General features: G+C 37.3%; 1 protein-coding gene across 1 annotated transcript; it reads right to left on the minus strand.

Annotated features, from left to right (window-relative positions):
• Positions 1-4,101: 4,101 nt before the first annotated feature.
• On the minus strand, positions 4,102-17,275 carry CMTM4 (CKLF like MARVEL transmembrane domain containing 4). Its single transcript, XM_010171745.2, has 4 exons — positions 17,264-17,275; positions 16,697-16,873; positions 5,637-5,735; positions 4,102-4,668 (listed from the first exon to the last, which is right to left on the minus strand). Exons 1-4 carry the CDS (start codon positions 17,273-17,275, stop codon positions 4,495-4,497), a joined length of 462 nt encoding a protein of 153 aa, XP_010170047.2. The 3' UTR covers positions 4,102-4,494.
• Positions 17,276-24,069: the final 6,794 nt, after the last annotated feature.

Consider the following 24,069-nt stretch of genomic DNA (forward strand, 5'->3'; position numbering starts at 1 on the left):
TTTTCCCTCTCTTCTTTCTAGAATCAACAGTGAAATACAAACAGATAAACAATTATAGATGGTACCATGAGATGCACAGTGAAACACGTGACAAAGCCTATGAAGAAGTACCCCACATTATACTGATTTATTTGCACATGTAAGAGACATCTTATAGGTAAAAGATGAGAAGTTGCTTCCAAGGCACAGCCCATTGATGCCATGCTTCTGAATACAAAGCCCATGATGAAATATAGGCATCAAATCTACAGAGTCAGTACCTTGTCTCTCAGAAAAGACAGAGGTAGATGAATTTCTAATTCTCCCAACCTCTAAGCATGCTGCTCCCACCAGAAAGCTGGCACAGAAACACATGCAGTACACCAGCCAGCTTCCAAAGTCCTAGGGGAAAAAATACAATTTCCCCCAGCACATCCAGCACAAACATCATAAAAGGGAAAGGTACCACACTTAAGCGAAAGGACGTCGGACACAGTATTCTTATCTTCCTTATACTGAAGCAGCCACTACACAGATCAATGAAGAAGGCTTAACAAAAATTAAATATTAAAACATAAAACAGATCAGGCATGAATACACTAAATGAAAGGAACAAGTGGAGAGAAAGAAGGAACCAACTTTACTAAGGAGCAATGAAACCGTCAAATCAGTTCTTAATTATGGTTTTAGAAACTCCTATTGTAGGCAGTTCGCACATCGTTACAGGACCGTATGACAAACTGGAACTAAGGCTGATAAAACTGAGCACACGTAGCATTAAAGGGAAAATATATTCTTACAACAGTTATTCTGCTGTTGCTCCAATCATATCTTATTGTCTAATCTTTTAATGTCTGTACGTAGCTTGCAAAATTTACCATCACTTCTACACGCAGAAATACATGGAGATTGCACATCTGAGGGCTTAGTTTGATGAAAGACAACTAACCAGAACTATTACAGTTTGAAGTATCCTGTTTCTACCAGGTTCAACTGTTTAGCTTTAATTTAGTTTTATTTACAGTAAGTTTTGAGTCCCTTTATGGAGCTAAACAGAACTCTTAAGGACTAAAAGAAATTACCCTATACGCTCAGCAATTAGAAGAAAGACTGTCTGGAAGAAGCAATTTAATTATTTAATGCCAATTTTCTAAGCAACTTTAAAAAAAAAAAAACAAACTTTCTACCATATTTTATTCCTTTGGAGTTTTTTTATGCTGACTACAGTTTAGGTAACAGTCTTAAAATATTACCACCTCTTCAATATACCATGTAAAATTAAGTCGGAGGCAGGCAAATATCAACTGTGTATCTAACATATGATCTTAATGTTTCAAATTTAGTTGTCTCTCACAGCTACTTTATTTCACTTCTCTATAAACCAAACAGTAAATAGTGTCTCTGTAGAGTAATAAATGCTTAACTTAGATTTTTGGAAAGTATATACTGTACAACACTAAAATTATCTTTGGTCCCCAAAATAAGGAAATTACAAATTTACATTTGTTTTTGTTTTACAAAGTGTATCAGATAGTATTTTTTAAATTAATATTATTTTTTAATTCTACCCTGAAAGCTGTGCTAAGCTCAAGTCATGATGTAAGTATTAAATCATGGCATGCTGTTCTCAGCTCAAGAAAACTTACTTCACACATAAAAGCGCGCAGTCATTCAGGTACACAATACTACATGATGAAGTATTAGACTGTATTGGAAGTTTAACTGTATCACTCTGCATTTGTCATTCCAGCTAAAAGATAACAAAAGCTTTTCATTATTTCACTCCAAAAAAAGCTCAGCAAATTTAACCTTCTTCTAGGGAAGGAAAGGTGAGGATTTAAAAGACACCAAATTCATAAATTTATAGACACCCTAGATATCCCACACCTCTGAAGAAACAGAATCGGCAGAGGGAGTACAGGAGAGGAACGGGGCGTTCTCTTACGTACGCACCATTTCAGTCCTTGTCATGAACCAGCAAACAGGACACACTTCTAATGAGAAGCCTCTGCTAAGCACTACCTAACTTCTCTTCTGGATTTCAGATGAGGGTTCCACACTAAAAGCATGGATCTTCTGGAGGACAATATCCTGTATTTGAGTTAGGAGTTTTCGGTTTTTTGGTGTGGTTTTGTTGGTTTTTGGTTGGTGGGTTTTTGGTTGGGTTGGGGGGGTGGGGGGGTGGTTTAACAATCTTCACACAAACTGCTTTAATGCCAGTTTACAATTCCAGTCTAGGTATGCTTGTGCTACTTTTAAAAAAGGTTCTTTTAATAATTGACAATATCTACGAACTCTCCTTGCAAACTCTGCCGATACTAGGCAGAGTCCTGAAAAACAGCAGGGCTATAACAACTGTACTGGCAATAATGAACTTTGTTATTTCATACTACGTTGAACATGGAACTGTTACTTACTTGTCATGAAGTGCACAGTAATCCTGGTGAGACACCACCTCAATAAGACACTTCTGTTCTAAACCCAACACTAAAGGTTGGCTTGTATGGTTCAGTGGTTTTTTTAAATTCTTGTTCCCTTTGGCACTAACTTTCAATGAAGCACATTAAATGTTATTACAGTAACTGGTAAACCATTATTCGTTACGAAAATGCAATTTTTTAACCTCATTGATAACTCTTTCTGAATTTTAATCTCCATCTTAGCCACTGAGGTGAAATGCACTGTAGACATCAGTAAATCGAAAATGAAAAGGCATCAGTTTTGTCACCGGTTTTTCACACATTGAAATAATTCTCTGTTGCTTGATTCAAACACTGCATCGTTAGGTTCACACCTGTCACTATCCCAGTTCCCTCTGGTATTAACAAGCCCAGGCACTTCTATTGATCTTCTGTTTGGTATAACCTGATTTCCATATTTAAAAGTGAACTATCTGCAACGTACTGATGCTTGTTCTTAAGACTCAAGTTAACTGAATTCATCTACTTACAGCTACATAAGAACACAAGGCAAAAAGTGTTCAAGTCAAACATGAGATAAATTCAGGCATACGTGGCATATAGTTCTGCTAATTTCAAAGACTTCATCATTTTACACCAGAAAGGAATTCAGCCCTAGAGATCTTTTTCCCCCCACACATTTTCTTCATGTAACATGTAGGCAGGCATAAGCCAAATAATGGATTGCATAGATAAAAACATTAAAGAAACAGAAAAATATCAAGGGACATCTTCCTAATAACATTATGATATTGTCTAACTGATTACTGCAGAACTTGAATTTTAAGTAGTAAAAATATCATTCTCTTCGCTGGAAATACGATTAAAATAAGAAAACTTCAGCTATTTCTAAATAAATCAATACAACCATATTATCCACCAATTATCTAAACTGAATTTCCAAAGAAATATTAGGGAAAAAATTTGCAGAAACACACAATTAAAAAAAAAAAAAGTTTTACCTACTACCAACAGTTTTAATTTTAGAAGAAATAACCAACCTTCCAATAAGGAAAATATTTATCTTACACAAATCACAACATTGCAACCTTAGAAACACTACAAGCACATCATAATTTTTTGCTAGTTCTTGCTTACCCTAGGCTTCTCAGAAAGGCTGAACCTTAAAAAAGAAAAAAAAAGCCATTACTGGAATGCAAGTCTATTGGATGACAACCCCTTCTCTCTCTTCTGTGCCCCTCAACCCCCTTTTCTCCATTTTACCTCCCAAGTGTATTTATTCTCCCACTTGGGAAGGGAAATAGAACATATCCCAATGTTAGCAGAAAACCACATACTTGCACTTGAAGCACTATGGTGACCATTCAGTCAACAGGCTAACTTTGCACAAGTTCACATCTGGCCAAGGTCATGCAGGAACTGAATATGGCAATTTCAGAGTAACCACCTCAACACTATATCCATCAAACAAAAAATGTGAGACAGTTGTCCATTTCGGCTATATAAGTGCGCCAAGGTGAAACTGCAGGAGATGCTGCAGATGAGAATTGAGCTGCACTGCTGAGGCTGCATGAGGATGGATACAGAGAGTTTGTTGGACATGATACATGGCTAAAGTTATTGCTATTTGTCCCTCACTTCCTTTTTGCATGTACTAAGTTTACTTTTGGTGGATTTCTTTCCTATATTAACCAATGTCATGCTGGTCTTAGTGTTTACAATAGATGAAGAAACAGTGGCAGAACACGTATATTCGGAGCTTAGACTTGGGAGAGGGAAGGAAAGTACTGTGCAGTTAATCCAAAACAATAACATACTTCAAAACATATATATATTATATATTATATAAGCTATATAATATATGTGTATATATATGTGGACATCTTAAACCCATCTTGCTTTTGAATGATCAACATTTACTGCCTTCATGACAAGAGCTTCTGACTCAATCCATCTCTGCACGTATGCTGGGCTGGGCATTCTTTGCCACCATCTGATCTTCCTTTTCTTCCTTAAATAAAGAAAAAAACCCTTTATTCCATGATGAGTTAAGCACTACTTCTTTTCCCTTTGCAGTCCCACTTGAATGTTGCTTTCATGCATCCAGACGCTGAATCTCAGGGCGATGATCTACTTCTCTGGATTCTGTCCGAGCACGTATGTAATCACTGGTCTGCCGACTATTTTGTTGTCTGCTGTTCATTCGCCACTTTTTAATAGCTAAATATGTGTTCACAGCATACACTGCCATTGCCAAGAAACCAAATATCTACAAGAAGTAGAAAGAATCGTCAAAGACAATTTTTGAAAACAAGAACAATAGTAGTTTCACAACAAATTCCTCAGAAGATTAGTTTTCTACTTTATTTGCACTGACAAATCATCATAGCCTGTAAAATTGATGTTTTTCTTCAACGAACTAGAGAATCGGCAAAAGCAACTAAGATCAATGAGCCCAGAAAACAAAGTTCTCTGTCTACAAACATGAGAATTAAATCCTGCAATGCAACTTCAATGGAAGAACCTCTTGTAAAGAAGAATACAACTCTTCATCCAACTGTTCATTCCTCAGAGTGCATGCACATAACAATGAATGAATGTCAAGAGAACAGATGACCCGTCCAGACCACCAGCCTGGAAAAGGAGCTAATTTGAAGTTCTTCCTATATGCTTCTGCAGAACTGTTGTGTGATTTTCAATGTCCAGGTTTGGGGGGAAAAAAAGGGGGAAGGAAAAAAAAAAAGAAAAAAAAAGGTTGCCAACTCAAGCACAAAATTAATTTGTTAATTTGCTTGACCTTCCTTTCCTAGATTTAAAATCTTGAAGTACTACTATACTCACTCCACAGAACAAAAAGGACCTGTAGTAAGCAAGAAGAATTCATCAAACTATGTGTAAGCAGCTGCAATTTCTTGTAAATTTTTAACTCTGTCTTTTCCATAGGTTTGCAATATAGAGCAGTATCACCTGAGCTAGCTATAAAGAAGCAAGGCGAGTTAAACCGTTACAGCGTTCTCGGCAAGTCATTTTTCTGTTGGTTCTTGCCTCAAGCCTTAAGACAAACAATTCAAAGGACATCAATACTTTTTAAATCAGAATTAGCTTATAGACAACTGTAAAATTAGAAGTAAATTGTGATGGCAAAGGCAACAGAAGTATTCAATGAACAAAAGGGAAAAGTTATTCTTAATTTTAACAGGAAATAAGAGTCATATATAAAGAAGTTCAAATTCTTACCACAGCAGCAATTTCTGCTCCAGTTTTATGGTTTAAAGCAGCAAGTACTACAGAGGCAATGAAAAAGAAGAAAGTGCTGAGTCCAGTGTTGACCAGATCCTAAAAAAATAAATTAATTAGCATTACTAAACAATGATTCTTTGCTTGCTTTTATTAGAAGTGATGAAACAGAAGATTAGAACAAGAACTACAGCAATAGTTTCCCACTTTCTATGCAGTTTATCACATACAAAAGGCAAGGATTATTACACAGGAAACACAGCATGTGTGCACATTAGTCTGCGAACTAAGTCAGACAGCACATACACATAAAGCACCAGTGCAGGTTCTGGAGGCATCACCTCAATTTCTACTGGGTTTATTAGAAAAGTACTGTCAGCATAAACAATAAATAAAGCTGTTCTACCTCAGCTGACACTGAAGTAACCTGAATATCAAACTTTAGCACTCCAGGAACCCCTTGTTCTTTTTCACACCACAATAGTGCTCCATGCACTGTCCAGATAACAGTCATGAGCTTTTCTACAAATTCTTTGAGGTCTTCATTATAGAAAACTTCACATCCTGTGCTATTTCTATGAATAACAGCTGCACGTATTGTGAGAATACACAGATTTTTACGTATTTATTGCCTAAAACTTGACGTTTCAAGCAGACATGTTAGAATGTATGCACAGCAACAGCCCAGGGGCACCTACATTCAAGGAAAATTCTTGCTTTGCTCCAAGCATAGAACAACAGGCAACATGCAACTCGATTCTACATATGCTGCTTATGTCACTTAGTGTTCAGATGAGTACGCTGCCGTGCCTTACTTAAAGCAGGGTCATTAACATATCATTGGGGCATAAGAATTCTGAATGGCAGTTATTAGCACAAGAATAATTATGCCAATATAAAACTACCTGATCAGATGCAAGGGGGTGGGGGGGGATCAAGAGTTGGGATTTTAAAGTAATAGAAGAAAAAAAGAGCTAGCTTCATTAGGGACTATCTGTTCAGTCTGTGACTTGGGGCATCTGCTACAAGTTTTTTAAGACATCTGATAGGTATGTACGCTGCACTATACGTACACTACAGAGATGAAGGAAGTAACGCTATTGTGGTAACCGAATGACTAGGTGAAGTCAGGGAGCAAGGAGGGGTGTGGAGGCATCAGGGAATGGCAGTTCAGCACAAATATACTGAAGGAACGTGAAATCAGTGAGAGGTGAACACTATCACAGCCAAAAGGGATGGAAAGAAAACCTGCATACAAGTTTGCTGTGCAACTTACAGTTTTGAGTTAAAGAAAGAAAAACAACGACAAAAACACACTGAACGTGCCAACTCCCACCATTAAAAAAAAAAATCATTACCACTCTAATTAGAGCCTAAGGACAAATTTGTTCTACGTGACTCTTCTTTCATATGCAAGTCAAGCTCACTTCCTGCTCCTCTACTTACTACAAGTATAATTTTTAAAAAAATTTATTTTATTTTTCCCCAAAGTGCATCTTGTGAAGTGCTGTAAGAAATTAGGCTTAGAAAACCAAAGATATAAATCTGTACTTATTCCTTGGGTATTAATCCCATTACCATGTTCCAGCCACATAGCACAAAGACTTTGAAAAGACCATTGTCATCCAGCCACCCCTAAAACATCTGTTTTTCTAGCCATGATTGGAGAATGCATTTGAAAGTAATTGTAAAAACTGGAAGTTTCTACTGCTATGTTATTCACAGGGAAACCATCTATTTTGAGGGTACTGACTCAGCTACAGCTAGTTATCAAAAATAAGCATACCATGGGATAAACTGTATGATGTAGCACTGTAGTCTGATCCTCATCTGAAAGGGGGACTTTCCCAAAGAATCCAAGAGGTTTCCATTGCTCATTGCTATTTCCACCCACATTTCAGACTTCTAAGCCCAGTAAGACCCAAACTGTCTTACCAAATAGTAGGGAAACAAAAGCAAATCGTGGGTCTCAAAAACTCCTACCATCTTTTCACCTGCCACTGTATATAATTATAGAGATTTTTTTTATTTCTGTTCAAGCTTACTGAGATAGATGTTATCTGGTACTTACAGCATCAAACAAAATCGGAATTTTATTAAATAGTTATTGCAGTTTTAATTATACAATTTCTTGCTTTGCAGAGATAAAGTTAAGAAATAGAGATACTGGAAAATAAATAGCATTTCACAATTTCTCCAAGCATCCTCCTCTCTATCTTTGAGTTTAGCAGCACTGACTGTGCTTCTGGGGTTGACAGTAAGAGCTGTGGTTCCCATCTGCACAAACCTTTTCTCACTAGAGGAGAAGTCTCACTACATATGACAACAGATACCAGACTCAACAGTATTCAACATTTTCAGCAAGTCTCTAGAGTAAACATACGTATGTCACCAAGAATGCTGAAACTAAATACTAAGGAGAGGGTAGCTATGCTCTTGAATATTAAATAAATAAATAAATAAAGAATTAGTTCAACTCAAGGCCAAGTTTATGTTTTACTGCCAGACTACATTTGCCATCTACAGGAAGGACCTAGAGAATGAAGACAAAATCCTAGAAGAAATAACTCGGAAGAACTGAGTAGTTATTATAGTAGGTAAGCATCTCCAGATGTGATGCCATGCCAAGAAAAAGGGAGAAAAAGCACTTATACATTCCTTTGGACATATGGACACGATAGGTTTAAGGTAGCAATCTTACCTTTGCAAGGGACACTGGGATGCTGCATCCTGTTCCGGTATCCACATTTTTTAAAGTATGTTGAAAAATTGGACAGAGTACAGAGAAGAGCCACAGAAGTTATTTGAAAGGAGGAGAAAATTTCTCACAGTATGAATCAAAGAACCTAAACTGCTTTGAATATTAGAAAGATCGAGCTGTGTACATGAAAACTCCAGTGCTCAAATAATTAAAAAAACTAGCTGTTTTAAAAGTTTAACATAGAAAAACACATCAAAATTATTAGTATAACAAAATCAACAGCTGCAAAGTTAAGAGAAAAGTCATATTCAAAATAAAGTAAGTTTTAATTGTAAGGGAGCTAACCATTAGAACAAAAAACCAAAGATGTGCTTAATATTCCACCTTTTCACTTATAATCCAGATTGTGTTTTCAGACACACATTTTGTACTTCCTTAGTACCATACTTAAAGACTAAGTGGATGACACATAATACTCTGATTTATGGGGTCAAATGTGCTTATTAATTAATCCTGCTGACCTCTTTTTTGAATCTGTCAGTTTTATCATCTTGCCAAAGGAGAATAGAATAAACAAGATAGCTAGATCTATCCACAACATGACAAGACATTATCATCTATCTCCATGTAACAAACTGACTTGAAAGCTGCTTGAAAGACGTTTGAGATACTCCAGAATACGACATACTGCTGAAATTAGACTGCTGGTGCCTTTGTCATGATTTTTCCAGGAAACCAAAGGTATAAGAAACTTTGTCATCATTGCTGGCATTTTATTTTGCTGTACTCTTTACAAAGAATAGTAAATTTGTCCTTGCAAAGAATCCAACAATTCAAATCTAAAGAATTTATTCCAACCTGAGGCTCCAATTTATTAGTTTCTGCAATTCAATTTTTACTCTTTAGGTTAAAACTTTTTAATGCAACTAGTAATTGTTTCACATTCACACAATAAGGCTGGTTTCTTAAAAAAGCTAAAACTAACACAATCTTTCATACCCACAGATCAGATTGTTTGGAGCTTAAGGAGCAATGACACTTATCAATAACATCATCATACAGGTATATAATGGTAACACCACAGAAGCAAATATTGGTGGAGGTTTTTAATCCAAAATTTGGTACTTAATACTTAGAGCAGAAAGATAAGAAAAGAAAAAATACAGTGGTTTTGGACTAAGTTAGAGCAGAAACAAAAGAGAATTAACTACATCAAGAATTCAAGAAGTAAAGGACACTCCCTAAAATAATGTAGCTTTTTTCCACGTAAGAGAAAATGAATAATCGTGACAATAAAAAGAATAAACTAATTGAAAAAAGATGAGCCATTTCAAATCTGGCCATGATGTAGCTGAAGTTCTTGCTATTATATTTATAGACAAAGTAAAAACCACATCACACAGAAGAATTTCTGCTGAAATTTCAGCAACCTCATGAGACAGTATGCTGTGCCATAAAATACTGTACAAAGCTGCCATCTATAACAGAGAATAAAATCTATGAGCTGAATCAATTCCACTCTAGACTTCTGCTCCCTTTCTCCTTTCCAAAATGATTTAAAAATGAAAGACTGACCCGTGGTCACGTGCTAGTCATTCTGTTCAGCCACCAATGGTCCTATTAGTCCAAAGAAGAGTATTCAAGGACATATATTTGCTACTGCCATCACCAGCTATCTGTTTCAGTCAGAAGGAGCATAAGGCAGAGGAGGCATCTTGACTTGTGGATGAAGATAGGTTTATGCCAAGACAGTATTTTATAGCAAAAAAGAGAAAGGCTTTTGCTCTGCTGATTGTGCTACAAAGGTGGGAAACTCTAGAAGAGTAGACAGCATCCTACAGTCTTTCATTTTTAAAGGTCTCCTGCATTAATAAGGATGGAGAAGCTGAACTGGTGCTATAAATGAGAGGTCTGTTAACAGACCCCAAGCTCCCATTAAGAAAGCTGCAAGGCACACGAGCTTTGAAAGTTTCTGCTTTAGTCCTCCAGTTTGGTGCACTACCAGAAGCTGGCTCTGACACTCAGAAGCATCAGTAATAACGTAATTTAGTAATTTAAAGTAGTTAAATGAATGTAACCTGGAAAAGCAGCCTGCACATTTCAACAGCTTGGCATTGTCACAAAAGGTGACAGAAGTCAGCGGTCTGCTGCTGTCCAGGTTATTTTCCACAAAAGAGAGCTCAAAGTGACACTTCCTTTCAGCTCTGTTGGGGTTTTGGTGGTTTGTTTTTCAGGTGGCAGAGGAAGAGAGGGGGAGTGTGATTATTTGGTTTATTTATTTATTTATACAATGCCCCTAATTTTGCCTCCAACTAGTACTTTACTTGCAAGGTTTGGGAATGTTTTCCCTTGTTTCTATATGAAGCTATCAATTTGAAGTTTACAAACATACCAGTCAGTCCTCTAAACCAAGCACCTCTGGTCAAACTCCTATATTTTTACTCCATAATTATATTATTAAACATTGTATGGATATTTTGCACCACAATTAAAAATTGAAATATGGTTTCTCAAGCAAAAATAAGTCCTAGGAAGAAAGAACCAAATTAACTGTATGAGCATTAATTCTCATCTCTTTTTTTCTCATTTATTTAGGCTTACATAGGTACAAGAACCTCTTTTAAAACACTAGATTCTGCTACTCCAAGATTCGAATAAGAATCGCTTCCCTCTGATGAAACAGTCTGTGACCAACAGTTTTGGAAATACATTAGTGACCCAGAGGGCTGGATTCACGCTGTGCAAACAGAGATCTCTTAGTGCCCATCTCACAGTGTGGGTGAGGCTACGCTGCCTGGCCCCTGTGCAACGCTGAAGGTCCCCACGAGTCCCACACTGTACACAGCAGCCCCCAAAGGTGTCTAACATTCATCTGCAGGTGCTTCCATCTGGTCCCAGGTGTCTGGCACTTGCTGGAAGTCAGTTCTATTTCCAGCATCTCAAGCAAAGTTATGTAAAAAAAAAACCTGAATTAACACAAGTGACTTCTGAAAACATTAGTCAGCTCTCCAAAAGGTCAGGGACAAGCTACGATTTTGAAAAAATGGGAGAAGTGGCCTCAAAACCAAGATTCGTCTGATTTTATTTTATTTCTTTTTGGTTTGGAATACAAGCTCTGTTAGATGCAATAATTATGTTCTGAATGACAACACATGTTCCTGAACGAATGCTTCTACAAGCCCTGTTTCATTTTGGCATTTTGAAGATCACCTGTTTATTTCCCCCTCAGTTCTTTCTTAGCTGCTCCTCATTGCTTTCCCTGCATGTTTCTGTCACAGGGCCAGCAGTTATAGTCACAAAGCAACAGAGCCAACTAGCAATAACTATCAAAACACATAATATTTCTTGTATTTAAAACCTGTGTTTGTATTTCTTAAGGAATAATTCGTTTACACCACGCTGCACCAAGTGAGAACTACCCATGAAGAGCTCTAGCCCAGAGGAAAATTAATTCTGACAATTTAAAAAAAAATTTATAAAATATTCATTCTTATCTTTAACAGGATCCTTCATATCTTGACAGCAGTAAACATAAAAGGGAAGGATGACTTACTTAATTTCTCATTCAACAGCTAAGCAAGCCAAAGAAAACAAAGATCTTTTTTTCAAAACAGAAGGGGAAAAAATAGATTTAAAAGAAAAAAAAAAAATCAAGATTACCCTGTGAAGGCCTTTGAACTACAGCTTTGTGATTACACTCTTAGAGCCAAGGCTGGCATACGACAGTTTGGCAACACATCAAATTTTCTGCCAACTACTTCAAATGTCAGTTGCTTGCACACAAGGTTTCACTGCTGCAACAACTGAAAAAAAACCAGCCCTGCAAAGCTGATGAAATAAGTGTTCAGGCAGCACAAAATACAACCTCTGATCTGTGTCTTCTAAGAGACACACCTGACTCCTCCTGTTTCCTCCCTGTAGCAGTGCTGCCCTGGGACTGAGTCCAGGCTATAAGCCCAGTGGAACTCATTTGGTAAGTTTGTGCTGCGCTCAGTTCTGTGCCTCATCTCTGAGGCTGCTCTAGGCTGAAAAACCACATTCTGAACTGCACACACACACACACACACACACACACTGCCAGAGCTCCAGTGGATGCTTAAAAAATTGTTTTTCAAAAATCAATAGTCAAAATCTACTGGAAGATTTTTTTTTTTCCTACAGACATAAATAGTCCACTCTACTGGCTGATTATGCAATGATTTACATCTGTAATGACTCAGATTTCTCTCATCCTACAAACTCTCATCCAAGAGACTGTCAAAATCCAGTATTCTCAGCTATTTGTTATCACTTCTCCCCCTCCCCAAGTCATCTCAGTTGTCAGCCCTGAAAAAAAGATACTGCAGCATTACGGTGGATCCACTCTGCAGTGACAGTGATTGTCAGAAAGCCTGGTAAGCCCCTTGCGAATTCACCAGAACACCAAAGTTACTACAAAAACTTCTGTTAACTTTCCTACCCCGGCCGTATTTCTAGAGGGTCATGTCATGCACACTGTTTGGCTGCAAGATCTTAAGCTCTCCCTGTAGATCACATGAGACTCAAATAATGAAATAATAATAAAAAGGGATAATTTAGCCAAACAAAATTATCACATTCACTTATTAGTTAACTCTGAAAACACAGAATTTCAAAGCAGCAGCTCATGAGTTAAGCAGGAACCTCTGCTGTAAGTGTGCTCTTCATTCCCCTATGCCACTTGCTAGTCTCCTTGCAAAATAAGCTCCCTTTGAGCTGTGAGGCATAAAGGAAATGGAAATTGCCACTGACAGGTTCCCCAACTTTTGCATTTTTGCATAATATTGATAGTGCTGCACAACACAGACAAGTGACTGTTCTTTCATCTTACTGTAACAGATCTGCCTCTTTCCAACACACACAAGCCAGGTTCTTTTCTGGCCTCACCATCTCCACATTTCTTTGTTTACCTCAGGAAAATGTGAAAATGGTTAGCAAGTTTCTAATTAGGATCAAACCAAAGCTCTTTTTCCCACATGGCTAAAAACATATATTAAAAACAATGTAGTGAATTTGTGTATCTGTTAGATGCTAGTATATACTGATTCGCATTTTCATTCCAGCCAGGGCTAGTGGACATCAGACAATATCCACAAACGCATTAGAAAGAAGTTTTATAAAGTACTAAAGGAAACAATCCTGTGTTGGACAACAGCAGCTGATAGCCTGGTACTTTCTAAAATGTAGGATTATATGAAAGCAAATGGCTTCAAATGGTTTCTAGGAAGTTTGTGCGAGTGCTGTTCAAAGAAAGACTTCTTCCTAAATTTAAGACTACTAAATTCTTTCAAGCACCTAAACAGCCTCTTCTCCCACAGCTTCTAAAAGCAAAGTTGGATACTTTTCACAAGGGAAACACCCATTATAAAGTCACACATTTTTTAAGCATATATATTAATGAATTTATACATAAGCAAAAGCTACTTCCTCCTAAAGCATTAAGGTGTGTCAAAGTCTGTTGTTCAGAAAGCAACTCCTGTGATAACTGTGCCATATACAGTCTGCAAAATTATCAAAATAACCATAAAACAGAAAGAAGCACTTAATATTGAAAGAGGCAAATAATGTATGAATAAACCTTTAGATTGTAAAGAATAAAATGCCAAAATAAGCCAAAAACATTCAGCCACAACTCTACATTCTTAAATTCCCTAGCTTTTCCAAAGTAATCTCCCACAGGGGTTTTATCAGCAGCCACTCTGCACATGCAACAGCAGACTACAGCTATCTGAATAATGAAGATACTCCCGCATTCCTCCCAGAGTAACGGTCCTATCAGACTAATAATTGTTACAATCAGTAAGCAACACCAGGAAGAAGGATGGTCTCAGCAGTTAATGGAAGTCAGAAGCTTCCAGTTCTCACTTCTGCTAGAGATCTTTGGTGTAATGACAGAAGCATTCAATCTGCAGTACATAACTAAAAGAATGAGACAAGCGAGATCATTACAAATTACTTCCACCTCTGCTGATTTGGCAATATGAACTAAAGCAAAAGCATCTGCAGAGTATTCCACTTGCCTTTCAAGTTGAATTCTGACTATGTCATGTTGCTCCATGCTGTTTAGGTAAGGGATTAATAATCTGACCACTGCCCCTAAAACCCAAAATACTTAACTTTTTTTAAAGCAAATAAACAAAAAGCCACAAACAACAAAAGAAAACCCACACCACAACTGGTTGGATTTTTAAGCTCTCTTTTCTCTAAAGATCTCTAACAAAGTGCTATGCAGAGCCAAATAACACTTCACACCAAGTGGCAATCCTTGTCACTCAAATACCATGAAGTCAGAGTGGCTGAAAGGACATCCCAGTTACACACTGGTATCTACTGCATTATTTGGAGGGAGAGGCAGAGAGTTGCACTTGGGCTTCTGTACTCATCTATGTTCAATGTATTGTCAAAGTGTTCTGGCAGGCACTAAGTGTGCCACAGCGCTCAGCACCAGAACGAAAGGTACGGCCGTACAGAACCAAGGGTACGCAGTCATCAAACTGACCTTCCGGAGATACAGGTTCTGCTCAGTCATGGACACCATGCTCACCATGAATGATCAAAGGACTGCAGCATCTTTCATATGGGGAAAGGCTGAGGGAGCTGGGCCTGTTCAGCCTGGAGAAGAGATGACTCAGAGGGGATCCCATTAAGGTTTATAAATATCTAAAGGGAGAGTGTCTGGAGTCGTGGACAGGACCAGACTCTTCTCACTGGCACCCAACAATAGGACAAGAGGCAACGGGCACAAACTGCAGCATAGGAAGTTCCACCAGAACATAAGGAAGAACTTCTTTACTGTGAGGGTGACTGAGCACTGGGACAGGCTGCCCAGGGAGGTTGTGGAATCTCCCTCCATGGAGATACTCAAAAACTCTCTGGACAAAATCCTGGTTCACGTGCTATAGGAGTCCCTGCTTGAACAGGGTGGTTGGACTAGCTGACCTTCAGAGCTTCCTTCCAACCTCAGCCATTCTGTGAAAACCACTGTGTACTTTATGTGATACTAATTCACATATACACACTTGTTATCATGCTCTTGTACACCCTACTAGCATGTACAGAACTGTGGGGTACAAAAGATGGTCCCCAGTTGCTGTTATGAGCTGTCAAGCTGTTGTGATGCTCATGAACCAACCAAGCTGGCAGCAGAAACAGAGACTACTTTCTCTCTGCAGCTGCTGGTCTTCAGCTTGCCACCAAGATAAATGGTGACAATACTGGCAGAATGGAGACAAAAGGAGCAAAAGCAAGACAACCCAGTTACATTTCAGTGATTTCACTGGTTTTGTTTTGCAAGCCACTTGGATCTCCCCATTACCAGTCACAGTTCTCAGTCCATCTAATCTATCTACCAAGTATTCTTAGGAAGCATTCCTCAATAGATCATGCATCCCCAGGGCACAAAGGATCATCTAATTACAAATTCCAGTCTCACTGTACACAAGTCATTTAGGCTTATAAACAGCTACTGCAAACAGGCACATTACAACATTAATAAATTACATTAAAAACAAATTAAAAAAAAAAAACACACAGAAGCCTAAAAAAACCTCTGGGATGGGTCTACAACAGTACTTACAGAACTACTGTTATAAAGTAGAACAGAACACAGGCAAATATGTATCTGTACTGTCCAAAAAAGTTGATATATTGCCTTGAAGCTGACAGATCTTTTGCTAGAGTGACTAACATGTTGATTTTGTGACTTGTGTTTATGCAACCCAATCTGAAAGTTTAACTCGTAATACAGCATGGAAATGGGGACTTGTACAAAAGGAATGTGCACTGCCAGCAGTTCTCTTCCTAAAACTCCTCATATTTGAGAACACATTAAGCATTGCCAGTCAATGTTTAATAGTTATGTATGTAAGCAATTCAGAACACCTGATTTTCAAAGAAAGCACAATTTTTTACACTGCTATCCATTGATTGCATTAATCTGTGTAAGAAGATACATAAAGTACATCTGAATATTAAAAAAATGGCTTCAGAGAGAACAACGAGCTACTGTAAATACAGCATCTGTCAAAGTTAAATAACCACAGGCTGCATTTTTATCCACTTCATCCACAAACAGTAATTGCTGGCATTAGCAGGAAGTTTTTCCTTCCAAAGAGAATTTACCAGAAGACAGTTTTAGTTCTATTTAATGTAGTTTAATCTTGCTACATTTCAAAGCTCATTCTGTTGTTACTATTAAAAATAAACACAAGTAAAATGTATACTTTACCCAGCACGCAGACCACTCATACACAACCTTAAACAACAGTAGAAAGTTCAAAGACCAAACGTAAAAACAGATTCGTAGCTATTTTTAACAGAGTGAGGATTTGTATGAACTTACAGTAAGATTCCAGTTGATCTGTGGTATTCTTGTGTGAAGATTTAGACTGAACATAAGCAACAGAACTCCAGTAACCACCAATGCACTACAGCTCACAAACTCAAAGAAATAAAGGCCTTCGCAAGGGGAGCATTCCATGATGGTCTCTATGCAGATGAATGCAATCAGTGCCAAAACCTAGGAAGAAAAACAAGTGGGAAAAAATATAAATAGATTTCCACATTTTGAAAGCAGCCACAAGTATTCCTGAAATTTCCATTGGGAACATGATCAGTTTACACTCAGGAATGTGTGATTTTAGTTTATAACAGCGCACTGTCTAAAGAGCAAAAACAAAAGCAAATTAATGCAAGACTTTCTGGAGATCTCCTGTTCAACAAAGTATATTTTAGCAAAATTACAAAAAGTCTAACATTAAAATTACTGAATCACACAGAAAGGCATGAAACCCCTTCAGGCCATTGGCTTAATATGCAAACAGTACCTCAAACATTTTATTTCATTTTTCACTCATGATATGCTAATTCCAAAACCTGAAGATGGAATGTATTTGTATATAGGGCCAACCTCAAGCTCCATTACGTAGTATTAACACAGAGTGATTGTGAAAGACATTTCAATAAAGCTATTATTTAAAATTTACTACCAACTTGAGATCTAAATCAATTCAAAATAGAATAGATTCAGGATTTCTATCAGCCTCCAAAAATGCCTGCCTTTTTCATGTTTTTCATCATCAATATGCTATATTTATATTAAAAATGTATTTTATCATTCCCTTATAAGACAATAAAACAAGCAGTTAATAGATGAAGGAAAAACTCCTGGTGCTGCAAATACATATATCTAACTGGGATACTGGTTAGTCACACTAAATTCAGAAGATATCCTGGTTAACACAAACCAAGACAAGAGTTTAATTTACTATTTAGGGTAAAGCAGTGAAACTGACTATACTTAAAAAAACCCAAACCTGCCCAACAGACAAAACTAAAAAAAATATAAAAAGCATACACCAATTTTAGCTAGCACTGATAGCTACCACAGTGTATACAACTTACATATGTAAGTCTACGTTTCAAACTGATTCTTCTTTAAATAAAACTGGTAAAAGAAAAACAGTTGCATAGACAGTTTTGTTTGGGGCTTTTTTTTTTTGGTGGTGGGTTTTTTGGGTTGGGTGTTTTGGTTTTTGGGTTTTTTTTAATTTTCCATGGCAAGCAAGGAAGGTTTTAAGAATGTTTTGCTTTGGTTTTCAAGACAACAACTCCCCCACCCACCCACTTACATTTTTCAGAAATAATTCACTTTTTTGCTCTGCTGCAAAATTCTAATGAGATTGTATTAAGTCAGTTCAATTTAAGGATGAAGAACTCTGGGAAATCGCCTCCTCAGAGCTAAATATTCCATAATGTGAATGTTTTGCACAAACAAAATGTAAGTTTAAAAGACCGACAGAAGCCACAATATAAATCAATTTGTGCTAAATCCTTCTTTGCCAATTTCAATAATGTTTTGCAGATACATTTTCTTCCAGTACTTTTTATGCTTCATTCATTAATTTCTCTTTGGCTCCTACAACAGAACTAGGAAAATGAAGAAAAAGGACTTTGAAAGAAGTTACCATTTTTGTCACTAACATCAGCAGTAATTCCAAGTAAAGGCCAATATCCCACATGCTTCATTTGCCACATACTTCAGAATACAGTAGCTTATTTAAGTTTTAAAATGGATTAAAACAAAGCAAAACAGTTTTAAACAAAAACTCACTTGGGTAGAAAGTCCCTCAGTTCACTTAGCACACTCTAAAAGGGCACATGCCGTACTAATTTTTGCCAGCTAATAGATCAGGCCAATTCACATCAAACAAATTCTGAATGGATACCCAGTGACTAAACACTTAACTTCAGATTTTATCTCTGACATGGAATAGCTTTGGGAAACAGGAGAGAATGACTAGGCAGTGAAATGGAACATTCAGAAAAACAGAATCAAAAGTTGAACTACGATTTCAGCAATGACACACACACAAAAAATACTGTCCAGAACACAGCTTAATTTTACAGTATTAGCATGCAATGAAGTCCACCTTTTCTGTGAACACATGCCTCATAACTGAAGATGACACTGAATACAATTTCAGGGGGAAAAAAAAAAGTAAAACTCTAAAAAAAAAAATCTGAGCTGTTTCAAGCAGGTATTGTTTCAAGTATTAATGCTAAATGTTAGCCGGCAAAACTTTAAGATGCTCCAATATAATAAAGTTACTGGTTTTGATACATTATGACACTTCTAAAATTTTCATTTATTTTAAAATAAATCATTCTGCAGCATTCTCTAGAAATATTGTAGTACAACCTCAAAGAATATTAGGTTCATTTTCAAAAAATATTAACAGCTCTGAATTGTACCAACAACATTAGGCTGAAGGAGCCAAAAACTCCGGCACACCAATTGCTACGCTGGGCAACTGCTGCTTGGCATATGGAATCTCTGTTGTTTTGCTGATAAAAATCTTACACTGCCTCTTCTCCACCCCAGACAGCATCACTTCTTCAAGGCTAACGTACCCATCTTAGCAGTCAAAGCTCAAAAACGATGGAAGAGTTTCTTGCATTGGAAATGAAGCACTGAAGAGGCACCTGGAGCACTGAACTCTAATGACCACGTGTTACTTATATACTCCCCAGCTCAGAATTAATAAACTTCAGGGAAATTCTACCTTAGATTTCATTTTATCCCTTAAGAAATTAAACAGTACTTTTACCTGTGACACATCCTTCTAAGAAAGAGAAGTGTTAGTTGTGTACACTGAGGTTTGACTTAACCCAAGCCATTTCCAAGGTAAGTGAAGATGAAACACCAGTTTCAGTGCAGCGGCACTAGTGTACAGTGGTCTGGGCTGTGGCAGCTCAGGCCTATGGATCTGTTTATCAGAAGGGCTGGGAGAAAACCTCAGTTGCTTCAGTTTGTGATGAAGATTCAGGCCACAAAGCAGAGGCTGTGTTTTGGAAACATACACAATAACTACTAACAGGAGTATTATCACCACAGAGCGGGTTGGGACACCTGACCACTGGTTGGTTGGAGTGACAGGGAAAGGAGAACATTCCCATGCACACAATTTATTTGTACCACTTTTGTACTTCAAGGAAGATTCCAACTAAATGAGTTACTATTTTTCTTGCAAGAAAAATATATTTCACTCTTCTCAAATATTATCCATCCTGCCAGTGGTGCAGATAATACCTTCCTGTTAACTCCCCATTATTTGTCTCACAATGAATGCTATGACAAAAAATGAAATCCCAATTAATCACCACATCAGAAAAAGCTACCCTCCCACAGAAATTCCCTTCTTGTAAACACAATAAAAATCTCAGTCTTTAATACAAAATACTTTCTCTTTGAAACAGAGTAATCTTGTCCTCCTACACATTTATAAACTTGCCAGAAGCATCCTTCCAATTAACAAGTAATGCAAATCTCCTATAAAAACACACTAGTGCTGCTTTCATTGGCCATGCAGAGACGAATCTAATTTTGTTTCTAATAAAAAAAGCAAAGCAAACTACTCTGAACACATGAAATTAAAGTAAAATACATTACAGAATCAAAACCATGACTTAGACAGCTACATTACTTTAAAATATTGTGTAAATGCTGCAGCATGAGCCAAAGCAGCTTGCCAAAGGCCATAGTGCATCCAGTGATCAAAAAAAACCCAAAAACATGTTAATATTGTAAGAAAAATGCTTTATTTTCTCTGCATTTTTTAATTTATGAAATAAATAATTTAAGAGACAGGCTATATAAATTAGGTATTGAATTAACACCACTTTGCCACCCAGAATACCACTTGATTGACATGGCCATAAAGTAGAGTGACATGATAAGCAACCGCCCAGAGTGTCCCACTGCAAACTGCAGGCAGAGCAAAAGCCAGTCTTGGACTCAGCCACCCCAGCTTATTTTCTGAAGGACTTTGGCACAAGTTTAGCACTAACCATCTTCTCCTGTTCCCTCAGATCTCTGTAATTATAATGAAAATATCTTCTTTCAAACCTTCTTTTATCTCCATTGTCTGTCTACCACCCACCACTGAATTAGCTAATGTACACGCAGCTCGCACCTTACCAAGGCTCAAAGACCTAAAAAGTCACTTCTCTAGAGCTGCCCCAGATGACCGAGGTGCAAAGCTGCAGCAGAGAAAGATCCTCGTTTCCCAACTGCTAAAGCTTTGCTCTTGCTTTGTAACACAAGTCACCAACGCTACCTCAGAAAACCAGGAGACAGGATGTATCTAGTCCTGCAACTGCCTCCCACGACTGCAGTTACAGGGCTAGCCAAAAATAATAAAAAATAAAAACCAGAGCCCAGGTCCCAGGCAATGAAATGCACACTGCCATCTGTCCAGGGCAGGAGGTGACGCTCACTTTTGAGTCATCTCTCTTCTCACAGTTTAGGGTGATGAGTTTTGACAAGTTTTTCCACAAGCAGAAGTTTCAAAGTTGGTTTACTGAGGAAAAATGAGAAGTTGAACGTGGCAGAGATCTCCTCTTACATGAATTACTGCTCTCTCCTACAAATGACACGGCTACAGCTTTCTTGGGCAGAGTCAACTGAAAAAGTTTCCTCTGATGGATGAAACAAACCTTTTTGTCTGTTTTCCTCTGCACTGAGTACTTTGGAGAGTTTTCTATTCCACCCTAATTCCTACAAGTGCCCTAAGATTTGTGTAACTCTTTTATTACTATATTTCTCTTTTTTAACAGTTGCTCTTGGTTTCCCTTCTATTTCCACTCTTCTTGAGGTAAGTACAGCAGATATTGCGCTGATGTGTGACTCTGTCACTATGGAAACATCTGTTTATTTGACTGGATGCTCAGGTCCATGCAGAGGCATCCTAGCCTACCTGCAATATCATCTTTTTCTTGAACAAAGGATCAAGATGGAGCAGACCTCTCCCTGCCCTTCATTCCTCATCTACCGCCACCACATAACGCAAAGGCAGAATAAAATCTCCAGGCAGAAGATTAAGTATGAGACGTATTTCCCAAAAACTACTTTTTGTGCTTTTTGTCTTGAATAAACCGGCAAACTGTTGTCCAACTTTATTGTCTGGGACATTCAGGACTGCTAAGGCAACTCACATACAGTGAGAGGCTATTGCACTTCTACTGAACAGCAATGAACCCCCACATAGAGCCTCTATTCAGAGTGAAGCAGCCCCTCACTGGAAGGGGATGAAGTGACCACAATTTAGGACCATTTAACTCCTGAAAGAGAGCCTCTATACTGGGATCCAGTGTCCTTTAATTTAGCCACATTAGCCTCCCACCATTATTGCATTCATCTCAACTTTCCTGTAAATTCCCCTGGAGAAGGGCCCTTAATGAAGAAATCATCTGCCTTAGGGCTATGTAAATGGCTTATATTTACATCACTATCTTGGCAACACAGGCAAGTCAGACATAAAACGCTGTATTTCCCCAAAACCGAGAAAATGAGAAAATGTGCTACGACAGAGGCACGAATGTTGAAAGAGAGCTTTTATTCTTGGCAACACAGACAAGTCAGACATAAAACGCATAACTCCCCAAAACCGAGAAAATGTGCTACAACAGAGGCACGAATGTTGAAAGAGAGCTTTTAGGAGGTTGCTAATGGTGTATTTTTCCTGTCAGAATATGTTGTGTTTTATTTTTGAAGAAAATAATCAAACAACTTTGCACTAAAAAAGACAGTTCTGCAATGAAAACAAAGTAAAAAACGAGTTTTCCTGTTTATCTAAAACCTTACCACAGAAAGCCTTATTGTGTGGTTAAATGACATAATTACGCATGATTTCCAAAAAACCACAAAATGGTCAGCATTTTTTCTGCCTGAAAAATACCCACAGAATTTTAGTAAGAATGTCACACTACCAAGACATTTTTACATCCAGACTGTTTAAATTAATGGTACAGCACAATACATATGCACAAAAGAGAGAAGAAATAAATTGCTTTTACACCACTTAAAGTATCTGAAGACATTAAACTTTCTTGAATTAAAATCTAGATTTATTGTTCTCATTTACTTGGCTCAGCAGTCCCAACTTAATGTATGAAACCAAGTGGGTCTCATTCCTTGCAAAGCACATGCATTTCCCACATCTAAAACAGCTGGCACAGATATGAATATTTGGGATCATATGGCTTAAACACAGTCCTGCTTCTCCAGCAGGAAACCATCTTTTACCCTAAGCAGAAGAATGACTGATTTCCCGCCTGTTCCTAGTCTGCATCCTTTAAACTAAAAGAAATGTGTTATTAACTCTGGTAATTGGACTATAAGGAGCCTTAAATCACAAATTAGTATTAAACATTTCTTACAAGATAAAAAATTTAGGAAAACTACGTTTACCAGAGAGGGATCCATAAGAAGCACCAGTGATTCCTCACCCTGGATAAATTAGATTGTGCTCTCATGGCACAAAATACAATACTGAACAAAATCCAGAGAAACTCAACCAGACCTCTGAATTCAACGCTGATTTGGTTTTGGTGGCAACAATAGAAATAACAGTAGAATGTTTAAATTTCAGATCTTCATTGCACCTCTAGGGTTTTACATGTAGCTGCAATCCTTAAGTTTTTGTTATTTCTTAGTTCACTTTTAGATAGAACATGGCAAGACTTCAGAGCATTAAATATTGTGGAATCTTTATTAAATCAGCTGATATTTTGCCACCTCCAGCAGTTTTCCATAATCCTTGAAAGATTCAGCTACTGCTGACTTCCCTTTCTCAATTTAGGCAAAAGACCAATTCTAAATACAGAACATATTTCTGAGGCCAGAAACATTTTGATGGCGTATTATGAGAAAGGGTCATATTTAAGAACAAGGGTAATCAACACTCAAAGTTAACAACAGAATGACAGTTGTTTTGAAACACTAAGTACATCAAAACTAGCACTCTAAAACCAAAAAAATAACTATATTGAACTAAGGTGAACAGAAGAGATTCTCAACTGGATAAAACATAAATACATCCATTTTAAAAGTCAAATTAATCATAGATTCTAGAACAAAAAAAAGCTGCAGATATGAAATAGTGACCTATTTCCTGCTAACTACGCATTAGTACAGTGTTTTGCTTATTGCTTGGACACACCTGTACAACATTCTTATCTGCTAGAGAAATGCAAAACCAATTCCACTTCAAACACCATTAAACAAATATCAATTTATAGTACAGAAATATCACATGTTTGGGGGGTTTCCTTTAAAGAAAATTAAAAAACCACATAGTTCTTCCTGTTACTCCTAAATAATTTAAGATTTTTTTTTTCACATTACATTTATATTGTCCTCAAAATAAATCCATT

This window comes from Antrostomus carolinensis, unplaced genomic scaffold (assembly GCF_000700745.2).
Source record: "Antrostomus carolinensis isolate BGI_N321 unplaced genomic scaffold, ASM70074v2 scaffold21067, whole genome shotgun sequence".
In the NCBI taxonomy this organism is placed as follows: Eukaryota; Metazoa; Chordata; class Aves; order Caprimulgiformes; family Caprimulgidae; genus Antrostomus; species Antrostomus carolinensis.

Coding starts and splice junctions, on each gene's coding strand:
- CMTM4 (XM_010171745.2), bottom strand. Junction 5,736..16,696: donor AGATCAACTGGAATCTTACT/GTAAGTTCATAC, acceptor TTATTTTTTTAG/GATCTGGTCAACACTGGACT. Junction 4,669..5,636: donor GAGCAGAAATTGCTGCTGTG/GTAAGAATTTGA, acceptor TACTTCTTGTAG/ATATTTGGTTTCTTGGCAAT.